The sequence below is a fragment of the Oreochromis niloticus genome, linkage group LG7, assembly GCF_001858045.2.
Source record: "Oreochromis niloticus isolate F11D_XX linkage group LG7, O_niloticus_UMD_NMBU, whole genome shotgun sequence".
NCBI lineage: Eukaryota > Metazoa > Chordata > Actinopteri > Cichliformes > Cichlidae > Oreochromis > Oreochromis niloticus.
The window spans coordinates 16,306,739-16,325,190 of NC_031972.2; the positions used below are offsets into that span (position 1 = coordinate 16,306,739).

Consider the following 18,452-nt stretch of genomic DNA (forward strand, 5'->3'; position numbering starts at 1 on the left):
GGCCTGTATTTAGCCGCTTTACTAGTGTGTGTGTGTGTGTGTGTGTGTGTATATATGTGTGTGTGTGTCTGTGTATGTGTATATATATATATATACACACACACACACACACACACACACACACACACACACACACACACACATATATATATATATATATATATATATATATATATATATATATATATATATATATATATATATATATATATATATATATATATATGTGTGTGTGTGTGTGTGTGTGTGTGTGTGTGTGTATGTGTGTATATATATTCATTCATAAAACTATGAATTGTAATTTTAAATGATTTAAAAGTATGTAGAATAGCATATGTAGGCAAGTATATTTCTCCTTTTGTTATCAAGAAGCAAAAACAAAAAGGAAAAAAAAAAGAAACAGGGCAGGGTTTGGTGGTTGAATCATCCGTCCCCACCAATGCCAAAACCAAATCTACGCCCTTGTGTTAGATCTACAACCCCATCTAATGCATCTTAGTAAAAGGGCACTTCTTATAGAGAACACATTTATTTACATCCAATGCAGAGATAATGTTGTGTTGCAAATAAGTTGTGCTTTATTTAATATACTTTTTTTTTTTTTTAGCTGTAAAATGTTGCATTGCATGGTGTAGTACTGAATACTGTTATAAAACCTGATACCCTTGCTTAGGCTTCTTTTCTTCTGTCGTCTGTTTTTGCCCTCTCTTCTGCTTCCATGAGACTTACTTTTTAAAAATTATTTTAAGGTATTTATGGGCTTTTTAACTTTTATTATGGCATGACAATTTAGAGTTGACACAACAGCTAGGAGAGAGCATAAGGGAACATACACAGCAAATGAACTGGGGTAGATTTGAACCATTTCCAGTTTGCATTGCAACTTTTTAGTGAGTGCAAAACAGTTGCAATGCTGTTTAGCAAGTACTTAGCGACTTTTTTTCCACACAATTTGGCGTCTTCTATATACATTACTGAGCGCTGCAATCTGCTAGTGACCCAAACAATTGCTTTCAGTGCAGTGCTTCATACCTCTGTGTGACAGTTTCACCTAGCAACTGCAAGCTGCCTCCTACAACTATTTGCCAACCAGCTTGGGAATACACCTTATTCCCTAGTGACCAACGGTTACTAGGGGGTCTACTGAGCAGTTGTTACTGGTGTTTAGCGATTAATTTGACAATGACTGGTAGCAATTTCCAGCAACTGCGCATAACTGGTCAAGGATTATACATTTTACCTTAGTGACTGGTGGTTACCATGCAGATGCCAGCTGGTTTTTATCCCTGTGATTGGGCCCATAAGAACATAGATCCACACCAACTAGATTTCTGACATGGTGACAGAGTAAAGCAGGGGTCCCCAATCCCAGTCCATGAGGGCCGGTGTCCCTGCAGGTTTTAGATGTGTCCTTGATCCATCACAGCTGATTTAAATGGATAAATGACCTCCTCAACATGTCTTGAAGTTCTCCAGAGGCCTGGTAATGAACTAATCATGTGATTCAGGTGTGTTGACCCAGGGTGATATCTAAAACCTGCAGGGTTAGGTTAGGTGTTAGTAATTAGGTGTTAGTAATGGCGCAGTTCTTATAGCCTGTTTGATGTAACGCTTTAACCAGTGACAGTTTGGTCAGATGACAGCTTATTGAGTTTATTAAGACTGTCCCAGACAGATGAAAAGATGCCCCAGCTAGCAAATCAAGTTAACATTGCTGGTACTGTGGGTCTTTGCTTCAAAATGTGTGTAACAGAAATGCCGTTATAAACTCAAAAGCATATTAACACACTGATGGACTGAATGAGTCCAGTGTACAGGCTCTGTATACATATACTTGTAGGTTTTATCTCTCAAGGAGTCTGTGTAAAGCAGAAAAAGAATTCATTTTTGCAGTTCATTCATCCTCTAAACATTTTCTATGCACACTTTCAGATCAGTTTTTCCCCCATTTACCTTTTTCATATGCTGAACAGCTGCCACAGTGACCTTTGTGACCCTCGTTGCGGTCTTCTAACAGGCTAAACACGTCCGCAGAGGCAGGGTTTGGGGACACTTTCATTGAGAAGCTCCTCACTGAAGGGGTTCAGCAGGAGGTGACAGCTGTGCATGTAACCTTAAGCACAGCCTCATCTCTGTCTTTCCACCCTGTTTCGTCTTACTCTAAGCCTACAGGGCCAGTGAGAAGGGAAGAGGCCACCAGCTGTCCTGTATAGATCACACCTGTACTGAACAGGAACCACATCAATCTGCCAGCCTGTCACACCCCGACAAACACATATGGCACCAGTCATCATGATCAGCAATACAGAACGGGATTTTTTTTTCTTATTTGGAAAATAGATAAATAAGATAAGTACAATTAAGAAACAAGTTGTTCCATAAATTGCAGTTTTTCACACTACACAGACTGCCATTAACAGCAGGGGTGGAATTAACCTCCTCCCACTCAGAGATACTGTGTTATAAATAGAAAGGGGGGAGAGGGAAAAAACCCTCCTAATTTAATCATATTCAGTTTATGAGGAAGCAGCATTTCAAACACCTTCAGGTATGTCTTTTTGTCTGACAGCCTGTCAGGATTCCAAATAAAGCTCTGTTTATTAAAAAACCATTTGCCTTGCGATTTGGGAGGGTCATGAGTTCAAGGAAGTTTTTCGAGATATTAATCGCACTGATACAGAATCATGTTAGCCTGGAGGGATTGTGCTCGTAGCTATGGTTCTGTGGTGAGGTTGACAAAAGGCAAGGCAAGGCAAGTTTATTTATATAGCACAATTCAACAACAACAAGGTGATTCAAAGTGCTTTACAGAGATATTAAAAACAAAAACAAATAAAAAGCATGATTTAAAATTGATTAAAACAAACAAACAAAACAGTATATAAAATCAAAAATCAGAACAGTAGATAAAATCAGTAGTTAAAATGTAAGTTTTGAAATTTAGGCTTAAGTGCGGATTTGGTGCTTTATTCAAATGCAGCGGAGAATAAGTGAGTCTTCAACCTGGATTTAAATAAACTGAGTGTTTCAGCTGATCTGAGGCTTTCTGGGAGTTTGTTCCAGATATATGGAGCATAAAAGCTGAATGCAGCTTCTCCGTGTCTGGTTCTGACTCTGGGAATTGATAAGACTGGATCCAGATGACCTGAGGGATCTGGAAGGTTCATACTGGGTCAGGAGGTCACTGACCCTAGACTGGCTGCCTTTCCAGGTGGAATACTAAATAAAGTATTCCTTATTTTAAATGAAATGTTCCTGGACAGCAGGTGTCTGCGGATTGCCTTAGGGCAGCAGAATTAAATGCAGAGGTCTTTTCAGGCTCCAGCAAATAACAAGCGAATTATACACAAAATTAATTTGCCGTATATTGCATCCACTTACCTCTTTTTGCCAGAAGCATCCATAAATTTAGACCCTATGTGTGCGTGTGTTTTTCTGTTTGCTTATTGTGTAACAAAGCCTTCAGACAATTCAGCAGTAGAAAGCTCCCAGGGACTCTGGATGAGAACTCTCCCAGGCTTTGTTGAAGAGTTGTTCAGACTCAAGTGTTTGCTTTAAATGTCCCCAAGGCCTTTAAGAGCAGCAAAGTGTCTGCGGAGTTTAAAAGCCTCCAAAAAAGATGTTTACTTGTTAAATCCTTCGCTATTTAGTCTTAACAATGTCAGCTGTAGTCATTTTTTCACATATCCTACAGACTTGGATTTTTGCTACCAGTACTAACACGAACCGATTGTCATAAGGTTTTACCACTGTGGCGATCACATGAACTGTGAACTGATCGCACTGGGGGGGTTTTTGCGGGGGGTTTACGCGTAATTGTGAGTTTGCAGTGTGACGTGAGGATTTGGGGGTTGTTTGGTTTCAGTTCTTCATGGGACTGAAGCATTTTACAATGTAAGAGATAAACCAAGATTTTTTTTAATGGAAGCCTAACCCACTTTGATGTTTGTCAGTTAGGCTCTGCTGTTTTATTTTTTTAGTTTTTACTTTTCACTAAAATGGATACGGAAGCCACAAATAGAAATCAACAAAGGCAAGGCATCACAAATTAAGTCTTCAAATTAATTCTTCTTCTTTAATCCTCTCAAAGCAGTTTTAAAGTAGTAAAAACACAAGTATTGGCTTTGAAGTAACATTTGAAATGGTGTAAAGCTGCCTAGATTGATATGTTGAAGACTGGAATCAAATTGTGGCTTTTAAAAATTGTTTAAAGCCTTCAGTATAGTGGTTGCACCAATTACTTTGATCTGCAAAATGGGGTCCTGGGTCCATGGAACAAGGTTGGTTTTATAGTTGTTGAGACATGACCCAAGTCCCAGTTTGGCCACTTAGGCATATTTATGATGAGCACATAAAAACCTGAGAAAATAGAGGCTGGAAAATGTGTTGCATTTTATGTAAAAAGTAAAAAATGGCAGAAAACCTAATAAGGTGGATCATGGGATGCTTTGAAGTCTTTTTAGTGACGGTAATCTAACAGTGCCTCAGGTTGTTCAAGAGTTAAGTGCATAAATGTGCTTCCATTTGGACTTATTCATGGCGCTTGAGTGTTCGAGGTGCAGAAATGAATAGTCTCCAGTCTCAGTTTGGCACTGAGACAGTTTTACTGTTCTCCAGGCTGCCAGAATCTACGGGTAGAAGACGACAACAGTATGAGCGCCTACACAACTTCCCATTTTATCCCACCCCAAAACGGTTTAACTGTAAAGTTTCTTTCACTGTTTTGTTTCGTGGATGACTCGTCAGCTCTGTCTGAGACATTACAAGCAATGACATCATAATTCTGGCCAGCAGCAGGCAGGAAGCTGAGGAGAGGACCTGGCTGCGCACTCTCTCACAGAGGAGGGGAGGGTGGATACTTAAGGGGGGGGCTACATGACTATAACAGAGCACTTCACTGTGCTCTCTCTCTCTCCCGTGCTTGCTGACTTTAACAGTGTCCATTTCTTTCTGTTGATGATGTCATTTTCATGCTGAGCCAGACTTCCAGTTCTTTCTGCTCCCAAGAACTAAAGAGGGAAAAAAAAGACTGGGTTGAGAAGTGAATAGGGGAGCGGAGGATTCATGGAACCAGCCCTGTGCGCCTGATAAACAGCTGAGCCTCGGGACCGCGATGTGGCGTCTGAGGTCACCAGCTGTATCGATCGTATGCACTCATTGTGCTCGTGTCATTGCTTCTCAGCTCTGGGGCTGGGACGATGCCGAGTTGCAGCTGTAAACTCGCACACACTCCTTTCGGCCCTGTGTAAGCTGCAGTTGAGTGAGAGGGTGCAGCGTTTTGTGATGTCAGCCACAATCCCCTGTGCACGCTCCTAGATTAAGGGGATTGGGGGGAGCTGAATTTATATGAAGGTTGATGTGCAATCAAAAACATACTCACTACTCTACAAGTAGTCTGTGACTCTGTAAAGTGAAGTTCAGCCAGGAGAGTGTCTTGGCTTGTGGCAAAACTGACTTAACACTGTATGTACAGCCTCGGGGTGTAAAATAATCTCTCACGCGAGCTGTGCTATTCAGACCGTGCTCTTCTGGAGCTCTGAAGGACTACATCATCCCCTGCGGCGTGACTACAAAGTGTAGATCCAGACAGCAGTGCAGATCTGAAGGTTGTCCCTTCCTGCAGGGTCTTCATCGCACCAAGTGACTGCTCTGTTTTCTTTGATAAACTTGTCTTCCTTCTCCTTAAATCCTTCCCAGCTGGCTAGATGTTGTTATTTCTTTACTCCACTGACTGTGTGAAATGAAAAGGCACAGCATACCAATAAAATGTGCTATCTGTGTCACACGGAGGCATGAATTTACTCTCCCTGGAAACAACCGCTGATGAAGTTACAATTGAGTTAGTTTGTTTTTTCCCCAGCAAAGCAAACACGTTGAAACATCTATATGTGATTGATTCAACCGATTTGGATATTAGAAACTGGGTCAAATTCAGATTAAAAGCGATGAGCGGTCATGAAAGAGATTTCCAGCAACTCTGCGTTTTGCTGAATCCTCTCTCTCTGCGACACGAATAACTTACTAATGCTTGCCCCATCCCCCCCAAAAAAAAATTCAGCTGGAGTTTTTTGTTTTTCTTTTTCTTTTTTTTTTGTTGCATGAAGCTGGGATAAAAATTAAAACAAATCTGCGTAAGAACAAGAGACGAGGGGTCACGCATGCCTAATCTCAGGAAATGCTACGGCAGCCGTTCTCAACAACATTTTTAATAAGAACACGAGGCCGTCCTTGGCCGTCTTGGCGAACTTTGGCTTTGCGCTGGGCGTAAAGGATGATGGGGATTAGAGATAGAACAGTGGGGTGGATGCTTGCGTGCCGTGTCGATCAATGGTGCAGATGAAAGCACGGCCCCACTGGAAGTCTGGTTTGTGGCTCTTTCCTGCTGTTGATTGCTATTCTGCAGTCTTTTTGGTTGTTTTCCTTCACGCTGATGGCCACAGAATGCCACATCCCGCCGTTGCGGCGCTCGAGGGAGATTAAAGCAGATAAAGGTGTAATTTTGTCGCTGATAAAAACCCACACTCGTCCTGTCAGCTCCCACTGCTCTTATTAGTATTTATTTCCTGGTTCAGCTTCAGATAGGAGGGGAGAGACAAAGAGGTGAAAGGACAACATGAGGGAGCACGTTAATTATCCTGGGATTAACAGAGTGTGGACTCCTCTCAACTAAACCCTCACTGCTATGAACTAGTTGGAATTCTGCTAAATAACTCATCTATTACGAAGCTGCTGTCTCTGTAATCCTGTAAAGTCATTTTCATCTCTGCACTAACTACCAGAGGCACACTCGTCTGCTTTGGCCTCGTCTCCCTCACATCTGTACAAATAATGAGCTGCTAGACGAGCTTGAGCAGCAGATTTGTGTTAGCATTAAAGACTCCAGTTTTCCTTTTTGGAGTCTTGCTGGTGCTGAACTCCTCACTTGAGCACCACTGTGTGATAGTGATATCAGCACTTCACTGAGCTTGTGCCATCTGCTTACATCTAATTTCTATCCTCACTTCCCCACCTCCCCCTTGAGAATCTCTCCTCCGTAACTGACCACTCAACTTCCTGTGTTTTCCATCTCTTGTCCACAGACTCGCAACGGTCCCATCTGTCCACTTTCACCATGATCCTGAAGGACAAGTTCCACTCTCCCAAGATCAAGAGGACTCCATCCAAGAAGGGCAAGCAACTGCAGCCCGAGCCAGCAGCCAAGAGTACTGAGAAACCTACTAACAAGGTGTGTGTGTGTTAGTGTGCACCAGCAGACATGTGTGTATTGTGGGAAATCCAACGCTTTCCCGCCTATTCCGTGTATTTGTTTGCCTCTTTGCGAGGCGGTTGTTTTCCTGTCAGACGTTTTGTGCTCCTCTATTCCATTGTGTCCGCACGTGGGTTTCCCTGCTGGTTCCCACAGCCTCCCAGTCGCTGTGGTGGCTGGCTGTGCTTCAGCAGGTGTCTAAACCTATAAAGGCGTGAATGGAACCGCGCTGCGTCGTGAATGAACTCCTCTGTTACCTCTTAAGGCTTTTGGTGTAATGAGTATATTCCTCAGCAGTCCCGCTGTGAAAGACTAGAGAGGCTCAAAGAGCTCTTTGCAGGAGCACCAAGATCACTCAAAGCCACATCACTTGATAGATGATGCTTTGAACTGTGAGCAAACCACAGGAGTAGCAGGCCCAATGCACAGAGCCCAGACTAAATAGTAACTATTTTGTTCTCCTATAAAAATGAACTTTGCAGTCTAATCCTGAGACACTGTTTTGTGGTTTTTTGGGTTTTTTTAGAAGGTTAGTAGGCTGGAGGAGCAGGAGAAAGAGGTGGTCAGTGCCCTGCGCTACTTCAAGACAATCGTGGACAAAATGGTTGTGGAGAAGAAGGTTCTGGAGATGCTTCCAGGCTCGGCCAGCAAGGTGCTTGAAGCAATCTTGCCTCTGGTGCAGGTAGAGGCGCGGATACAGCACAGGTGGGTAATAGAAAATATAGGTCAGCGTTATAATATTCTTTCTGCAGTCTTTTTCGCCACTTTAGATTTATATTAGTGACACTGTATCACTTCTCAGTTTATTCATATTATTCTTGCCTCTCGAAGCAGTTTGTAAAGTAGCTCGGTCACATGTTCAGACTAGAAAGACGTTGCCTTCCTGTCAGCGAGGAGCTTGTGAAGATTGATACGTTCGCAGGCTCACCTCGAGGCTCCCCCGATTCGAAAGCTCACATCACTTGCTGCTCTCCCTCTCTCTCCATTGACACATTTCCTTTTGTGGAACAGAAATTAATTTCAGCTTTCAGATATATCAGCCCGTAGCATGAGTCAGTTTGCTTTATTTCCTCTGTGTGTGTGTTTTTTTTTTTTTAAAGTAAGCCTGGCTGCAGTTTTTTGTGGACAGCTTTTGCCAGGACATGTTGGAACTTCTGTCTTTGTCTTTCTCACCCATCGTTACAGATGAAGTATGGAGGTTAGAGGTCAGAGCACTGTGTTTAGAAGCAGTTGATGGATTGTTGCTGGAAAACTGAGCAGCAGCCATAAGATTAAGATTTGAACTCAATCTTACCGAGTCCAAATCTCAATAGATCCCAGTAGAAGTTTACATTATAGTTACTTTACAGCTCTAGGTTGGATGTCTTTTGGCAAATAAGCTACAGTAAGTAAATATTGTTTGATAATATTATCTGTTAAGTTTCCATTTTAGCGATTAAAAACGTTTTTCCGTTGGCTACATGTGTGGCATATTTGGTTTCAGGGATTTAATTTAATTTCAGTCAAATGTAACTCCAGTGAGAGTTAAGTAGAGAGCTTATTTGCTAAAACTGTATTAGTATATACAAAGTCTAGTCAGCCACATTAATTATAATCACTCTAGATCTCCTCAGCTCTAGCGTGATCTACGTCCCATACTTGTCCAATCCACCATCTCCCTACTTCTATAGCTTCAGTTCTCTCCCACTCGCTTAAGGACTAAGCCGTGCAGAGAGAGACACTGGAAGGATATTCCTGCACTGTGAATCAGTCGCTGCATGTTGGTACAGGCCATCGCCACACCTTAGTGTTAAGTCTCAAAGTATGATTTGCTAAATGGTGAAACAACACCCACTTCCCTACATTCTCCTGTGAGCTCTAGCAGCCTTATTCCTAGCCTCAAGCTTGTAGCCTAAGCAATTTCAACCAATCCCCCCCCCCCCCGTCTGTTTGTTAATAGACAGGAGATAGAATGTGTCTTATTTCTGTGATTTTTCTCACTTGCAGCCTAACATGTCCCCCCTCCCCTCCTCCTTCACGTCTTGCTGTTGTGCCCTCTTGGATCATTCTCCTTCCTCACTTTTGCTTTCCCCCACCTTCTCTCACCTCCTGTGCATCATGTGCTTCATATCTGTACTGTACACCACTGCAACCCCCCCTCCGAATTCCTCTTCTCGTCAAACAGTTCGGCGCTGTCATCTTGCCACAGCCGCGTATATCAGAGTTTGGCCAACCTTATCCGCTGGGCCGACCAGGTGATGCTGGACGGGATTGACTTGGACGATAAGGAAAATGTGGCTTCCGTCACCAATGTCATCAAAGCGGTGCTGGATGGAGTAAAGGTATGGGCCCTGTGCTGAAAATGATTTGTCAGTGTGCTAAAGTTGAGGTTTCAGAGGAGACTGAGATTGGCTGCGTTGTGTGTCTGTGAACAGGAGCTGGTGAAGCTGACCATAGAGAAACAGGAACAGCCGTCACCTACCACGCCTAATAAACCAGCAGCACCTGCTGTCACAGCCGAGAGGTGAGCGCAGAGCACGCTCGCAGGATTACGAAGATTCAGGCGCTCCGAGTACGTCCCATCACTCAATCTGCTTTTTTTCTTTACGTACGCAGCAGCGTGTCAGCGGAGAGGCCCCTGATAGATCGGGAGCAGGAGGTCTCGAGTAAGACTGCTCCGGCAGCCGCTCCTGTGGAAGCTGCCCCTGAAGTACCAGATGAGGAAGTAGCACCTCCCAAACCCCCACTACCGGAAGCCAAAATGGCTGAGCTCAGGTGAGGGTGAAAGCACTCCAGCTGTGGGTGTGATATTGTGGATTCTCTATGTTTAAGTGAGCAGGGCTACATTATCAATACTTCTCCCAGCTGAGCAGACGTTGCTGAAGCGTTCGCTGTGGCGATAAAGTCCGTAGAAACCAAAGGATTTCCTGTCGCCTTATTTTTGTCTGGTGGCTTTGAGGCTGTGCGGTCAGAGGTCACAGAAACTATTTTGTGACCATTTGTACCGTCGCCACAAAGCATTTATTCGTTGCAGCTGTTTCAGTGTAACTTGTCTTTTTTCTCAAGTTGTTTCACGAGTAACAAATAAGGAGTAAAGGAAGCTTTTGTGGTGTGGATTTCAAAGGGGTTTTCTTTGAGGTTTGAACTATTAAGACTTTTCATACTCGAGCCTTAAAAGTCTGAATCAGTAGTTTGTTTGTTGGTCTTCCTTCCTTACTCTCTCTGCTGTGTCTGTCATTTTTTATTTATTTATTTATTTATTTTCCCATTTTTTGGATTCTGGGAACAGAGCACAGTTGAGTGCCGAGGCTGGCCAAAGGAGACCCTCTCAGAAGGAGAAGTATGTTAGCCCCTTAGGATCATCTGTCTCCATAATAACATCCCACCCCTCCCCCCTTCCCCATAAAACTTCTGGATTGGATGAAAGTGCTTTTTGATTTGCATGGTTGCGTTGTTTTAAAGTTTGTGTCATCCTGGGTATTCCCTGAAGACCTTCCCATCCAATCAGAAGACCGCCCAGTGCATGAGAGTGTATGACTGACCCTATGAAGTGTCCTTTTTCGCTGGCCTCCATGTCATGGTCGCTTCTGTTCGCTCGTCACCTCATTTGGATGATATTAACTAACTGAGAGAATTTAGGTTTGACAAGCAGGAGAGAGCCTAACATGAAACACTCTCACTTTTCATCTCACTGTCCAGAGGAGGGATGATAATGTGTGTGTGTTCATGTATATATACATGGTTTTTTTATGTGTGTGTGTGTGCATACATGTCAGGAACCGCGTGTTCTGCGTGCTTGCCTGATTGACTTTTTTTTTACTTTGAGACAAAACGCTCATTGTTCCTGTTTTTGCTTTCTTTCTTTTTTTTATTCTACTGTTCTCCGTTTATCCGTCTGTAGTCCTCCACCAGCTCTTCCTCCTAAGAAGCGACAGTCAGCCCCTTCACCTACACCAGTGGCAGTGGTCGCCCCGATGAGCCGTGGCTCCAGCCTCCCGTGTAGTGACCACAGACAGGTGAGGGTTTAACGTCCGGTGATCTACAGTACTGTGCAAAACTCTTGAGTCACCCCTCATTTCCTTATATTTTGCTTCCAAGGCACCTGAATTTCTTGTCATTTTGAGCATTAGTTCTCTAGACTTCCTTGGCTGGTTTTTTTTTACCTCTTTTTCAATCCAGTCCTTGTACCTGACCATTTTTATATGAATAGTTTTTTGTTTTGTTTTGTTTTTTTAAGGCATAAAATAGAATTTTTGTTTTTTCACCAGCAAGGTGAGCCCAAACATCTATTAGTTGAAAACCTGGTGTGGAGTATCTGAAAGTCGTGTCCTTAAGAAATAAGAAAGAATCCAGCAAAGACCTGAAACAGTGCCCTGCCATTCAGTTCATCTGTCTGCTTTGCTGAGGTCTCATCACAAATGGTCTCAGTGGAAAGATGGCTGTCAAGATGCCATTTATAATGAAGGAGGACAGGGAGAAATGGCTGACGGATGCCACGTTACACAAGAATTGGACTGAAAATTAGTGGCAACTTATCTTATGGGGTGATTAATCCAAATTTGAAATTATTTATTCCAGTCGTCATTGGTGTGTACATAAGAGAAGGTCATGAGAGGTGAGGGTCTACAGCCGTCTGCAAAACATGTTACTGCCATCTGTAATGGTTTGGGGCTGCATTTCAGCCAGTGGTGTTTGAGATCTTGTCAAAACGGATGGAATTATGAACGCAGAAAAGTGCAGTCAGATTCTGATCCATCATACAAAACCATCTGGAAAGCATCTGATTGGCAGCAGCTTCATTTTTAGCATAACAACGATCCCAAACACACTATCAGTCATGGAGTCCAGACTTCAACTTTATTAAAGCAGTGTGGGATCATCCTGACTGAGAATGCGACAAAAGGCAGCCAACATCCAAAGAAGAGCTTTGAATGTCCTTTAAGAAGCTTGGAGAACTATTCCTGAAGACTTCTTAAAGAAATCAGAAGGAAACTTTGCCAAAGAGAGTTCAGGCTGTGATCAAGTATAAAAGTAGTCATATTATATACACTTGTTCAAATTGTACAATGTCCATTTTTGCTTTTTGTACTGTATTTTCATGTATGTTTGCATGTTTCAATAAATCACTGCACTTGTTTCCCATTTCCCTACAAAATACCAATAGAAAATAATGGCTCAGGACTTTTGCACAGCAGTGTATTATAGCATCCCATTAGTTTACCTTAAAATCCTAAAAGCAGTACGTATTTGTAGGAAGTAAACTAACCTTTCAGTGTCTCTGCAACAACAGGAGTATGAACAGGAGTTCCTTCAGAGGCGTTTCTCTGGGGGAAGCCACTCGTACGGTGGCGACTCTCCCCGTCTTTCACCGTGCAGCAGCATGGGGAAACTCAGCAAATCCGACGAACAGCTTTCTTCCATAGAGCAAGACAGCGGGCAGTGTTCTCGGAACACCAGCTGTGAGACGCTCGGTAAGAAGTCCAGCTATTCAGCGCTGAATTGCTTATTTTATTTCTTATGCTGGTCAAATTGCTTGCTCAAAACACTAAAGATCAGTGCATATTTAAATGTTAACAATGTGCAAAATCAGAAAAAAATCTGCGTTTTTTGCACAAATAGTTGACAGAAAAAAAAACTATCAAAAGTTCAGCTGTGAGGTAATTATGCTGTGTTAGCTATTGCTATTATAATTGACTAAAGGGGGGGGTCTTTAATATTTTCAACACTAGTTGTTGATGAAATATGAAGAGCTGAATCTTACAAATGCAAAGTGAAGTTGAATACTATAAATACTGTACTAAATACTGTAAATAAAAATCACCTTCACTTTATCGTTGCAGACAACACAGATCACTACGACCCAGATTATGACTTCCTCCACCAGGACTTGTCAGCTGGGGAGAACCTGCCCCCAATACCAGTCGGGGGGTGCCTCAGCCCCCTGCCTGAGTCTCACAGCGAGTCCTCTTCCCCCGTTCCTGGACAGCACCCCTCGCATCCACGCTTCAGCGCTCCCCCACCCCAGCACCAAGATTACTGGACCCCCCAGCCCAATCACACTAACCCCTTACAGCCCTCCCGCATCAGCGCACCACCTGCCCTGCCGATGAAAAAGCGGCGCAGCACCCAGACATCGTCCTTCTCCGACGGTGGGTCCAGGGTGCTGTACGAGCGATTCCCCTCGCAGTACGACAACCTGTCGGAAGAGGAACTTCATCCCACGCCACCGTTCCCCCTTTTCACACCCATCTCACCCATGCCCCAAACAAATGGGGGCGTGTTTGTTTCCCAGTATGTTGCCAGTGAGAATGCAGATGTCCCCGCCAGCCCACCGCCACTGCCAGAAAAGAAAAGCAAACACAGTAAGTGAGGGGGGAAGAAAAGGGGCAGGAGACATTATGATGCAGTGGTTAGGTCTAGAAAGAAGGATGAACTTTAAATGAGCAAAGTAAGATTAAAGGTTAAAGACTGAAGTCGAGATTTAAGGAGATGCTTTGGAAAAGGACGCTCAGTGCACTTTGTCATCCACTTGTTGCACCGCAGTTTATGTCAAGGAAATATTCCTCTGTGAATAGAGGCAGGAAGTGAATACCAGGATGTGCTACAATGGGTTCGGCTCCAGGGGCACAGAGGGCAGTGGATGGTCACTTCCTCACCCGACTGCTACATCACTTCCTCTCATGCTACTGTATTATGTCATTCCCAGCAGCAGACTGCCCTTCCTGCTTTTTTAATCACATTCCAGAGTCCTGGTTGATATAAAGCGCAGTATATGCACAGTACTGTTCACCCTGTGAGAATCACTATATAATAAGGTTTGTGTCATTCGAGGAGCTTTGTCAAACCCAGGAAAATAACTGATGATGTCATAGTGATGCATTCATGGGCTTTAGGACATTTTTAGCAAAATGTCTGAATCACCAGGGTGTTAACCACGCAGACGGAGTTTAATGAAAAATGTTATTGTGTGGTTGCTCAACACTTCACTATGACACACTTATGTTTTTTTTTTCCTTTTTAGATCTCTTGTATTTTATATCTCCCATCTTGCATGAGCAATACTGATTATTTACACTTTTTTTAGACGTCAAGGTTATTTTCAAATTGCTTTCAAACTGTGTTACTTTTTAACAGTAATACAGAGAAAATCACAACAGTCAAATGACCCCCTATGAGAATGCTCTTGGCAACAGCTGGAAGGAAAAACTCTGGTTTAACAGGAAGGAACCTCAAGCAGAAAAGAGGTCTATGGTGGGGCAGCCAGCTACTGTGACTGGTTGGGGATGGGGAGAAGAAGATGAGGCAAAAGACACACTTTGGAAGAGAGCGAGAGAATAATAATAACAATTTTTTTCTTAAAGTTGGAACCTTAAGCAAAATAAACAATACATGTTTCCTAATCGAATCAATCTCTTTCCTCCAGTCCTTCAATACATGCAGTTTGTGGAAGACTACTCGGAGCCGCAGCCCTCTGTCTTCTACCAGATGCCGCAGAGCGAAAGCATCTATGAACAGCGCAACAAGCGCTTCCAGGAGGTCTACGGCTTCAACGACTCCTTCAGCAGCACCGACTCAGTGCACGAGCCGGTGCAGCCCCCGGCTTTGCCACCAAAGCAAAGACAACTGGTAAGAGACCTCTCTACTTCAAAGGGCCGCGACCCCCAGTTCCTTTAATATTTCGCCACATCTCATAAATTCTCAAGGCCTGAAGCAGATAAAATAGCCGGGTTTGCTCATTTGGGCCGCGTGAGCAAAGCTGTAATTTAAATTCCTGGAATCATTCAGTTCCGTTTAGAGCAAAACTTTGAAGCGGCGAAGGCTTCGTTGATGAAACTGCAATTTATGAAATTACACCTTGAATTGCTAAACAGCGTCGCGAGCCCATGTAAAGAATACAAACAAGCCATCTGCAGCGGTGGTGGTCCCTGCCGGCAGGAAGCAAAGAGTAGGGGAAAGAATGCGTGCTGCAAGTGCATTCCAGCGGTAATCCTCATCAATTTTCTCTCAAGCCTCCTCTTCTCTTGTTATCTCCCTCACCTATTCGACTCCCTCTCTTTCTTCTCTCTCCATTTCTGTAACCGCAGCAGACATCTGCGCATACGTGGAGGTGTTTGGTCGTTAGTTGGAGATAAGACCAGCCTTTATCAGTCCCACATCAGATCCAGACCACTTATCTTAATCTGGGTCGGCGTCTGGGTTAATTGAGACAACCGTCTGACAATGAGTCAGTGGGGAGAGAGTGGAGGAGACACACACCAGGATAAGTCACAGGAAAAGAAGGGCACAGTGCTATCAAGCAATGCGTTCTCACACTACCACATTATATACTACCAAATCTGGAACATTACTGGTTACTTTCCACGTGATCTTAGTTATTTTCTCTGTGCTTCTCTAACGACTTTAAATTAAGAGGGGCTTTTTGTGCACCAGTCACACTTTAACAGCTTTTGGATTGTAGTTTAATGGCAGTTATGAGGTGGGGAACACAGTCCTAGTGAAGCAGATCAGCTGAGTTTTTGGCACCTTCATTTTTATGTAGTGGTGAAAATGTTTTGATTTTTAAAACAAGAGTTTTTTTGGGGCCTTTAATGTTACTTTTATTAAATGTTTAACAATCACCACTAAAGAGCTTTATAAATATTTTGTGTTTACGGTAGATGATCCACATTTTGCCGCATTTCCAGAAACACAATCGTCTTTTGTCCACAAATATGACTGCACATTTGTGGACAGTAAGCAGCTGACATGCTTCTCTGGGGTACAGTACAAATTCAGAGAGAGAAATAGACTTTGTGGCTGAATGGCTGCCTACCCAGACCCACCACTTTCATCCGCTGTCCCCTTTCTGCCATCGACCCCTGTGTATTTTTGAGCCAAGCGCCCAACTTTTATTTTTATCACTCTTTTGTCTGAGCATACGAGCCGCGCTCATCTCCGCCTTCCTGCCCCCTAGGCCTAATCTGGCCTCGTGTTTTGGACTTGATGAGCTCGTGGCCCAGTGGACTAAGCCTGTTTGCCTCCTCCATAAACCCATGTTCCAGGCTTACACGCTTTGGCAACTTTACAGGGCTTTGCAAAAAAAAAAAAGTCAATTCAGCCGCCGTGTGGATAAGGAAATGGGTGGGGGGAAAAAAAAAAAAAACTAGAGCGGATCATATTGGCTCTGTTTAGAGCGTGTTGCAGCTGGCCTGGTTTCTGTAAAGCTCTTAAAGCTCAGGACATCAAAAGGTGTAGTGGGCTTTCACAGTCAATATAAATGCGTGTAACCTGAACACGTCATATGTGCTGCAGTAATTAAGGTTTTCCAGGAAAACACAATAGAGAAGATTCATAATCGGACACATTTTCCCTTCTCTTCTATTTCCATCTGCAGCCAATGAGCTGATGCTTCTCAGCTGTACTAGAAAAACCTCCTACGCATTTACCACTTAACTTCACTGCTCCACTGCTGACCTTTGATTAAATCTGCTCTAATACAGTCTCGCTTCCTAGTGTAATCAACTGTCCCTTCTTCTCTTTTTCTCTTTTAACACCCTTTTTTCCCCACATCTGTACCTCTCCTCAACCCCCTCTTATTCTCACTCCCTCTTTCTTTCTTTCTTTCTTTCATTCTTTGTCTTCGTTTCCCTCTCAGGCCTCCCACTCCTCTTCCCCTTCTTCTTCCTCCTCCTCCTCTCTCTCCTGCCACCTCCAGCCGTCTGTGGCGGCAATGGAGGAGGCGGGCTCTGGGCTGGGCCTCAGCATATCGGTTTCTAACTCCTACCTGATTGGCCAGGCGTCCATGACCACACCCACGGTAAGTCCCCCACCCCCCTTCCCTTCTTCCACCCCGTGCATTTGAACTCTCCATTCTCCACTCTGGCTGGGTGCTGTGTCCAGGGGTGGCTTGACCCTGTGTGTGTGCGCTCCATATGTAAATACAGTCTTGTTCATCTACGCCTGCACCATTGACGTTCCCGACGACACCCTCGGGCATTTGTGATTTGTTTGTTGTGCAGTTAGATTTGCTGCTCCACCCATCCATGCGTGCATTTGTTTTAACTGTGTGATTTTTGTTGTTGCTTTAAAAAATATATATATTGTTTATTATTGTGTGTTTTGCGTGGTAATGAGTCTGTGGAGTAATTTGTTGTAGTTGTGTGCAGCTTCTTGCTAGCAAAGCTTGTGAGTTTGTGTGCAAAGCCTTCCTCTGCAGGTTATATTTGATCCTTTTCTTCTCTTCAGTGTGCCTCAGTTATTGAGTTGTAGGTACAAAGCAGCCCATCGGAACATCACATGAGAGTGTGTCAGGTCTTTTTTTTGTTTCATTTCAACCATCAGCTTCTTCTTTAAGGGTTAGCTTGAGGCTAATCGGTGCTGTGTTCAAGTAAGCACTTCGTAGTAGACTTGGGATGTGTGTTACAGCCTTCCGGTCAGTATTTTTGGGAGGGTTGACCCATGGTGACCCCTCAGTGTGTGAGGCACGCTGAGACATGGTGTGGGTCTCCCTCAGGGTATCTCCAATGGAATGCAGCAGCAGATGGATCTGATAGAAAACACATTCCCTCCATTTCGACTGCTCTTCCTTCCACTCCTCCTACTTCACCCTCCACCGTGAAGCCTCTTGACTATTAACTCTGTCCCTCTCACCTCCGTGCTGCGAGCGCCTTTCCCTCTCCTAAACACATGCACACTTTCACATCTCCCATTTGCCAGTTTCTGTGGAATGTTTGCATTCCTCAAATCGTCAGGGCATGATGGTTTTTGGGGGAATGTCAAGGAGGGGGGAGCCTTCCAGGAAAGCAGCTTTGCATATGTCGAGAGGGATGACGTGTTAAAGGAGCGGAGAGGAATTTCACAGTTTTGGGAGGATTTTGGAGATTTGCGTTGCAAAGTAAAAGAAGAATGAGATGCTTCGGTTCCGGTTTCTGTTCGGCTGTGCATGAGCGTGCCATTTCATTTGTCTGCGTGTTTGCCAGTGATCTGTGTGTTTGCACCACTCTGTGCTGGTATGCTGAAACAGGGCTGCTATGTGCAACATGTTAAAACAAGTTACTGCTACTTCCCTGCTGCCAGGCATCTCTTCAGTGGCCACATGAACCACCACACATTTAGACATCGCTTGTCGAAACATAGATGCACACTGCGAGCTGATGCTGGATTATCCTTGTCCTTGTTAAGCCAAGCCCTTTTTTATCTCTTCCATGTTACCCCTCTGGAAATATTTATGTTGGATTTAGTTTAGGTG

General features: G+C 43.8%; 1 protein-coding gene across 7 annotated transcripts in view; it reads left to right on the forward strand.

Moving 5' to 3' along the window:
• Positions 1–18,452, forward strand: part of rapgef1b (Rap guanine nucleotide exchange factor (GEF) 1b) — a 47,814-nt gene that overhangs the window by 17,345 nt on the left and 12,017 nt on the right. For 4 of the 7 annotated variants that reach the window (XM_005456189.4, XM_025908836.1, XM_025908839.1 and 1 more), the window contains exons 2-12: positions 7,080–7,225; positions 7,773–7,951; positions 9,411–9,567; positions 9,661–9,749; positions 9,842–10,000; positions 10,515–10,565; positions 11,127–11,241; positions 12,516–12,696; positions 13,066–13,587; positions 14,649–14,851; positions 16,860–17,021. In XM_005456189.4, the coding sequence (XP_005456246.1) occupies positions 7,080–7,225; positions 7,773–7,951; positions 9,411–9,567; positions 9,661–9,749; positions 9,842–10,000; positions 10,515–10,565; positions 11,127–11,241; positions 12,516–12,696; positions 13,066–13,587; positions 14,649–14,851; positions 16,860–17,021 (1,964 nt within the window). The remainder of the gene's footprint in view (positions 1–7,079; positions 7,226–7,772; positions 7,952–9,410; positions 9,568–9,660; positions 9,750–9,841; positions 10,001–10,514; positions 10,566–11,126; positions 11,242–12,515; positions 12,697–13,065; positions 13,588–14,648; positions 14,852–16,859; positions 17,022–18,452) is intronic. The other 3 variants (XM_019360977.2, XM_019360978.2, XM_025908838.1) reach the window with 2 other exon arrangements.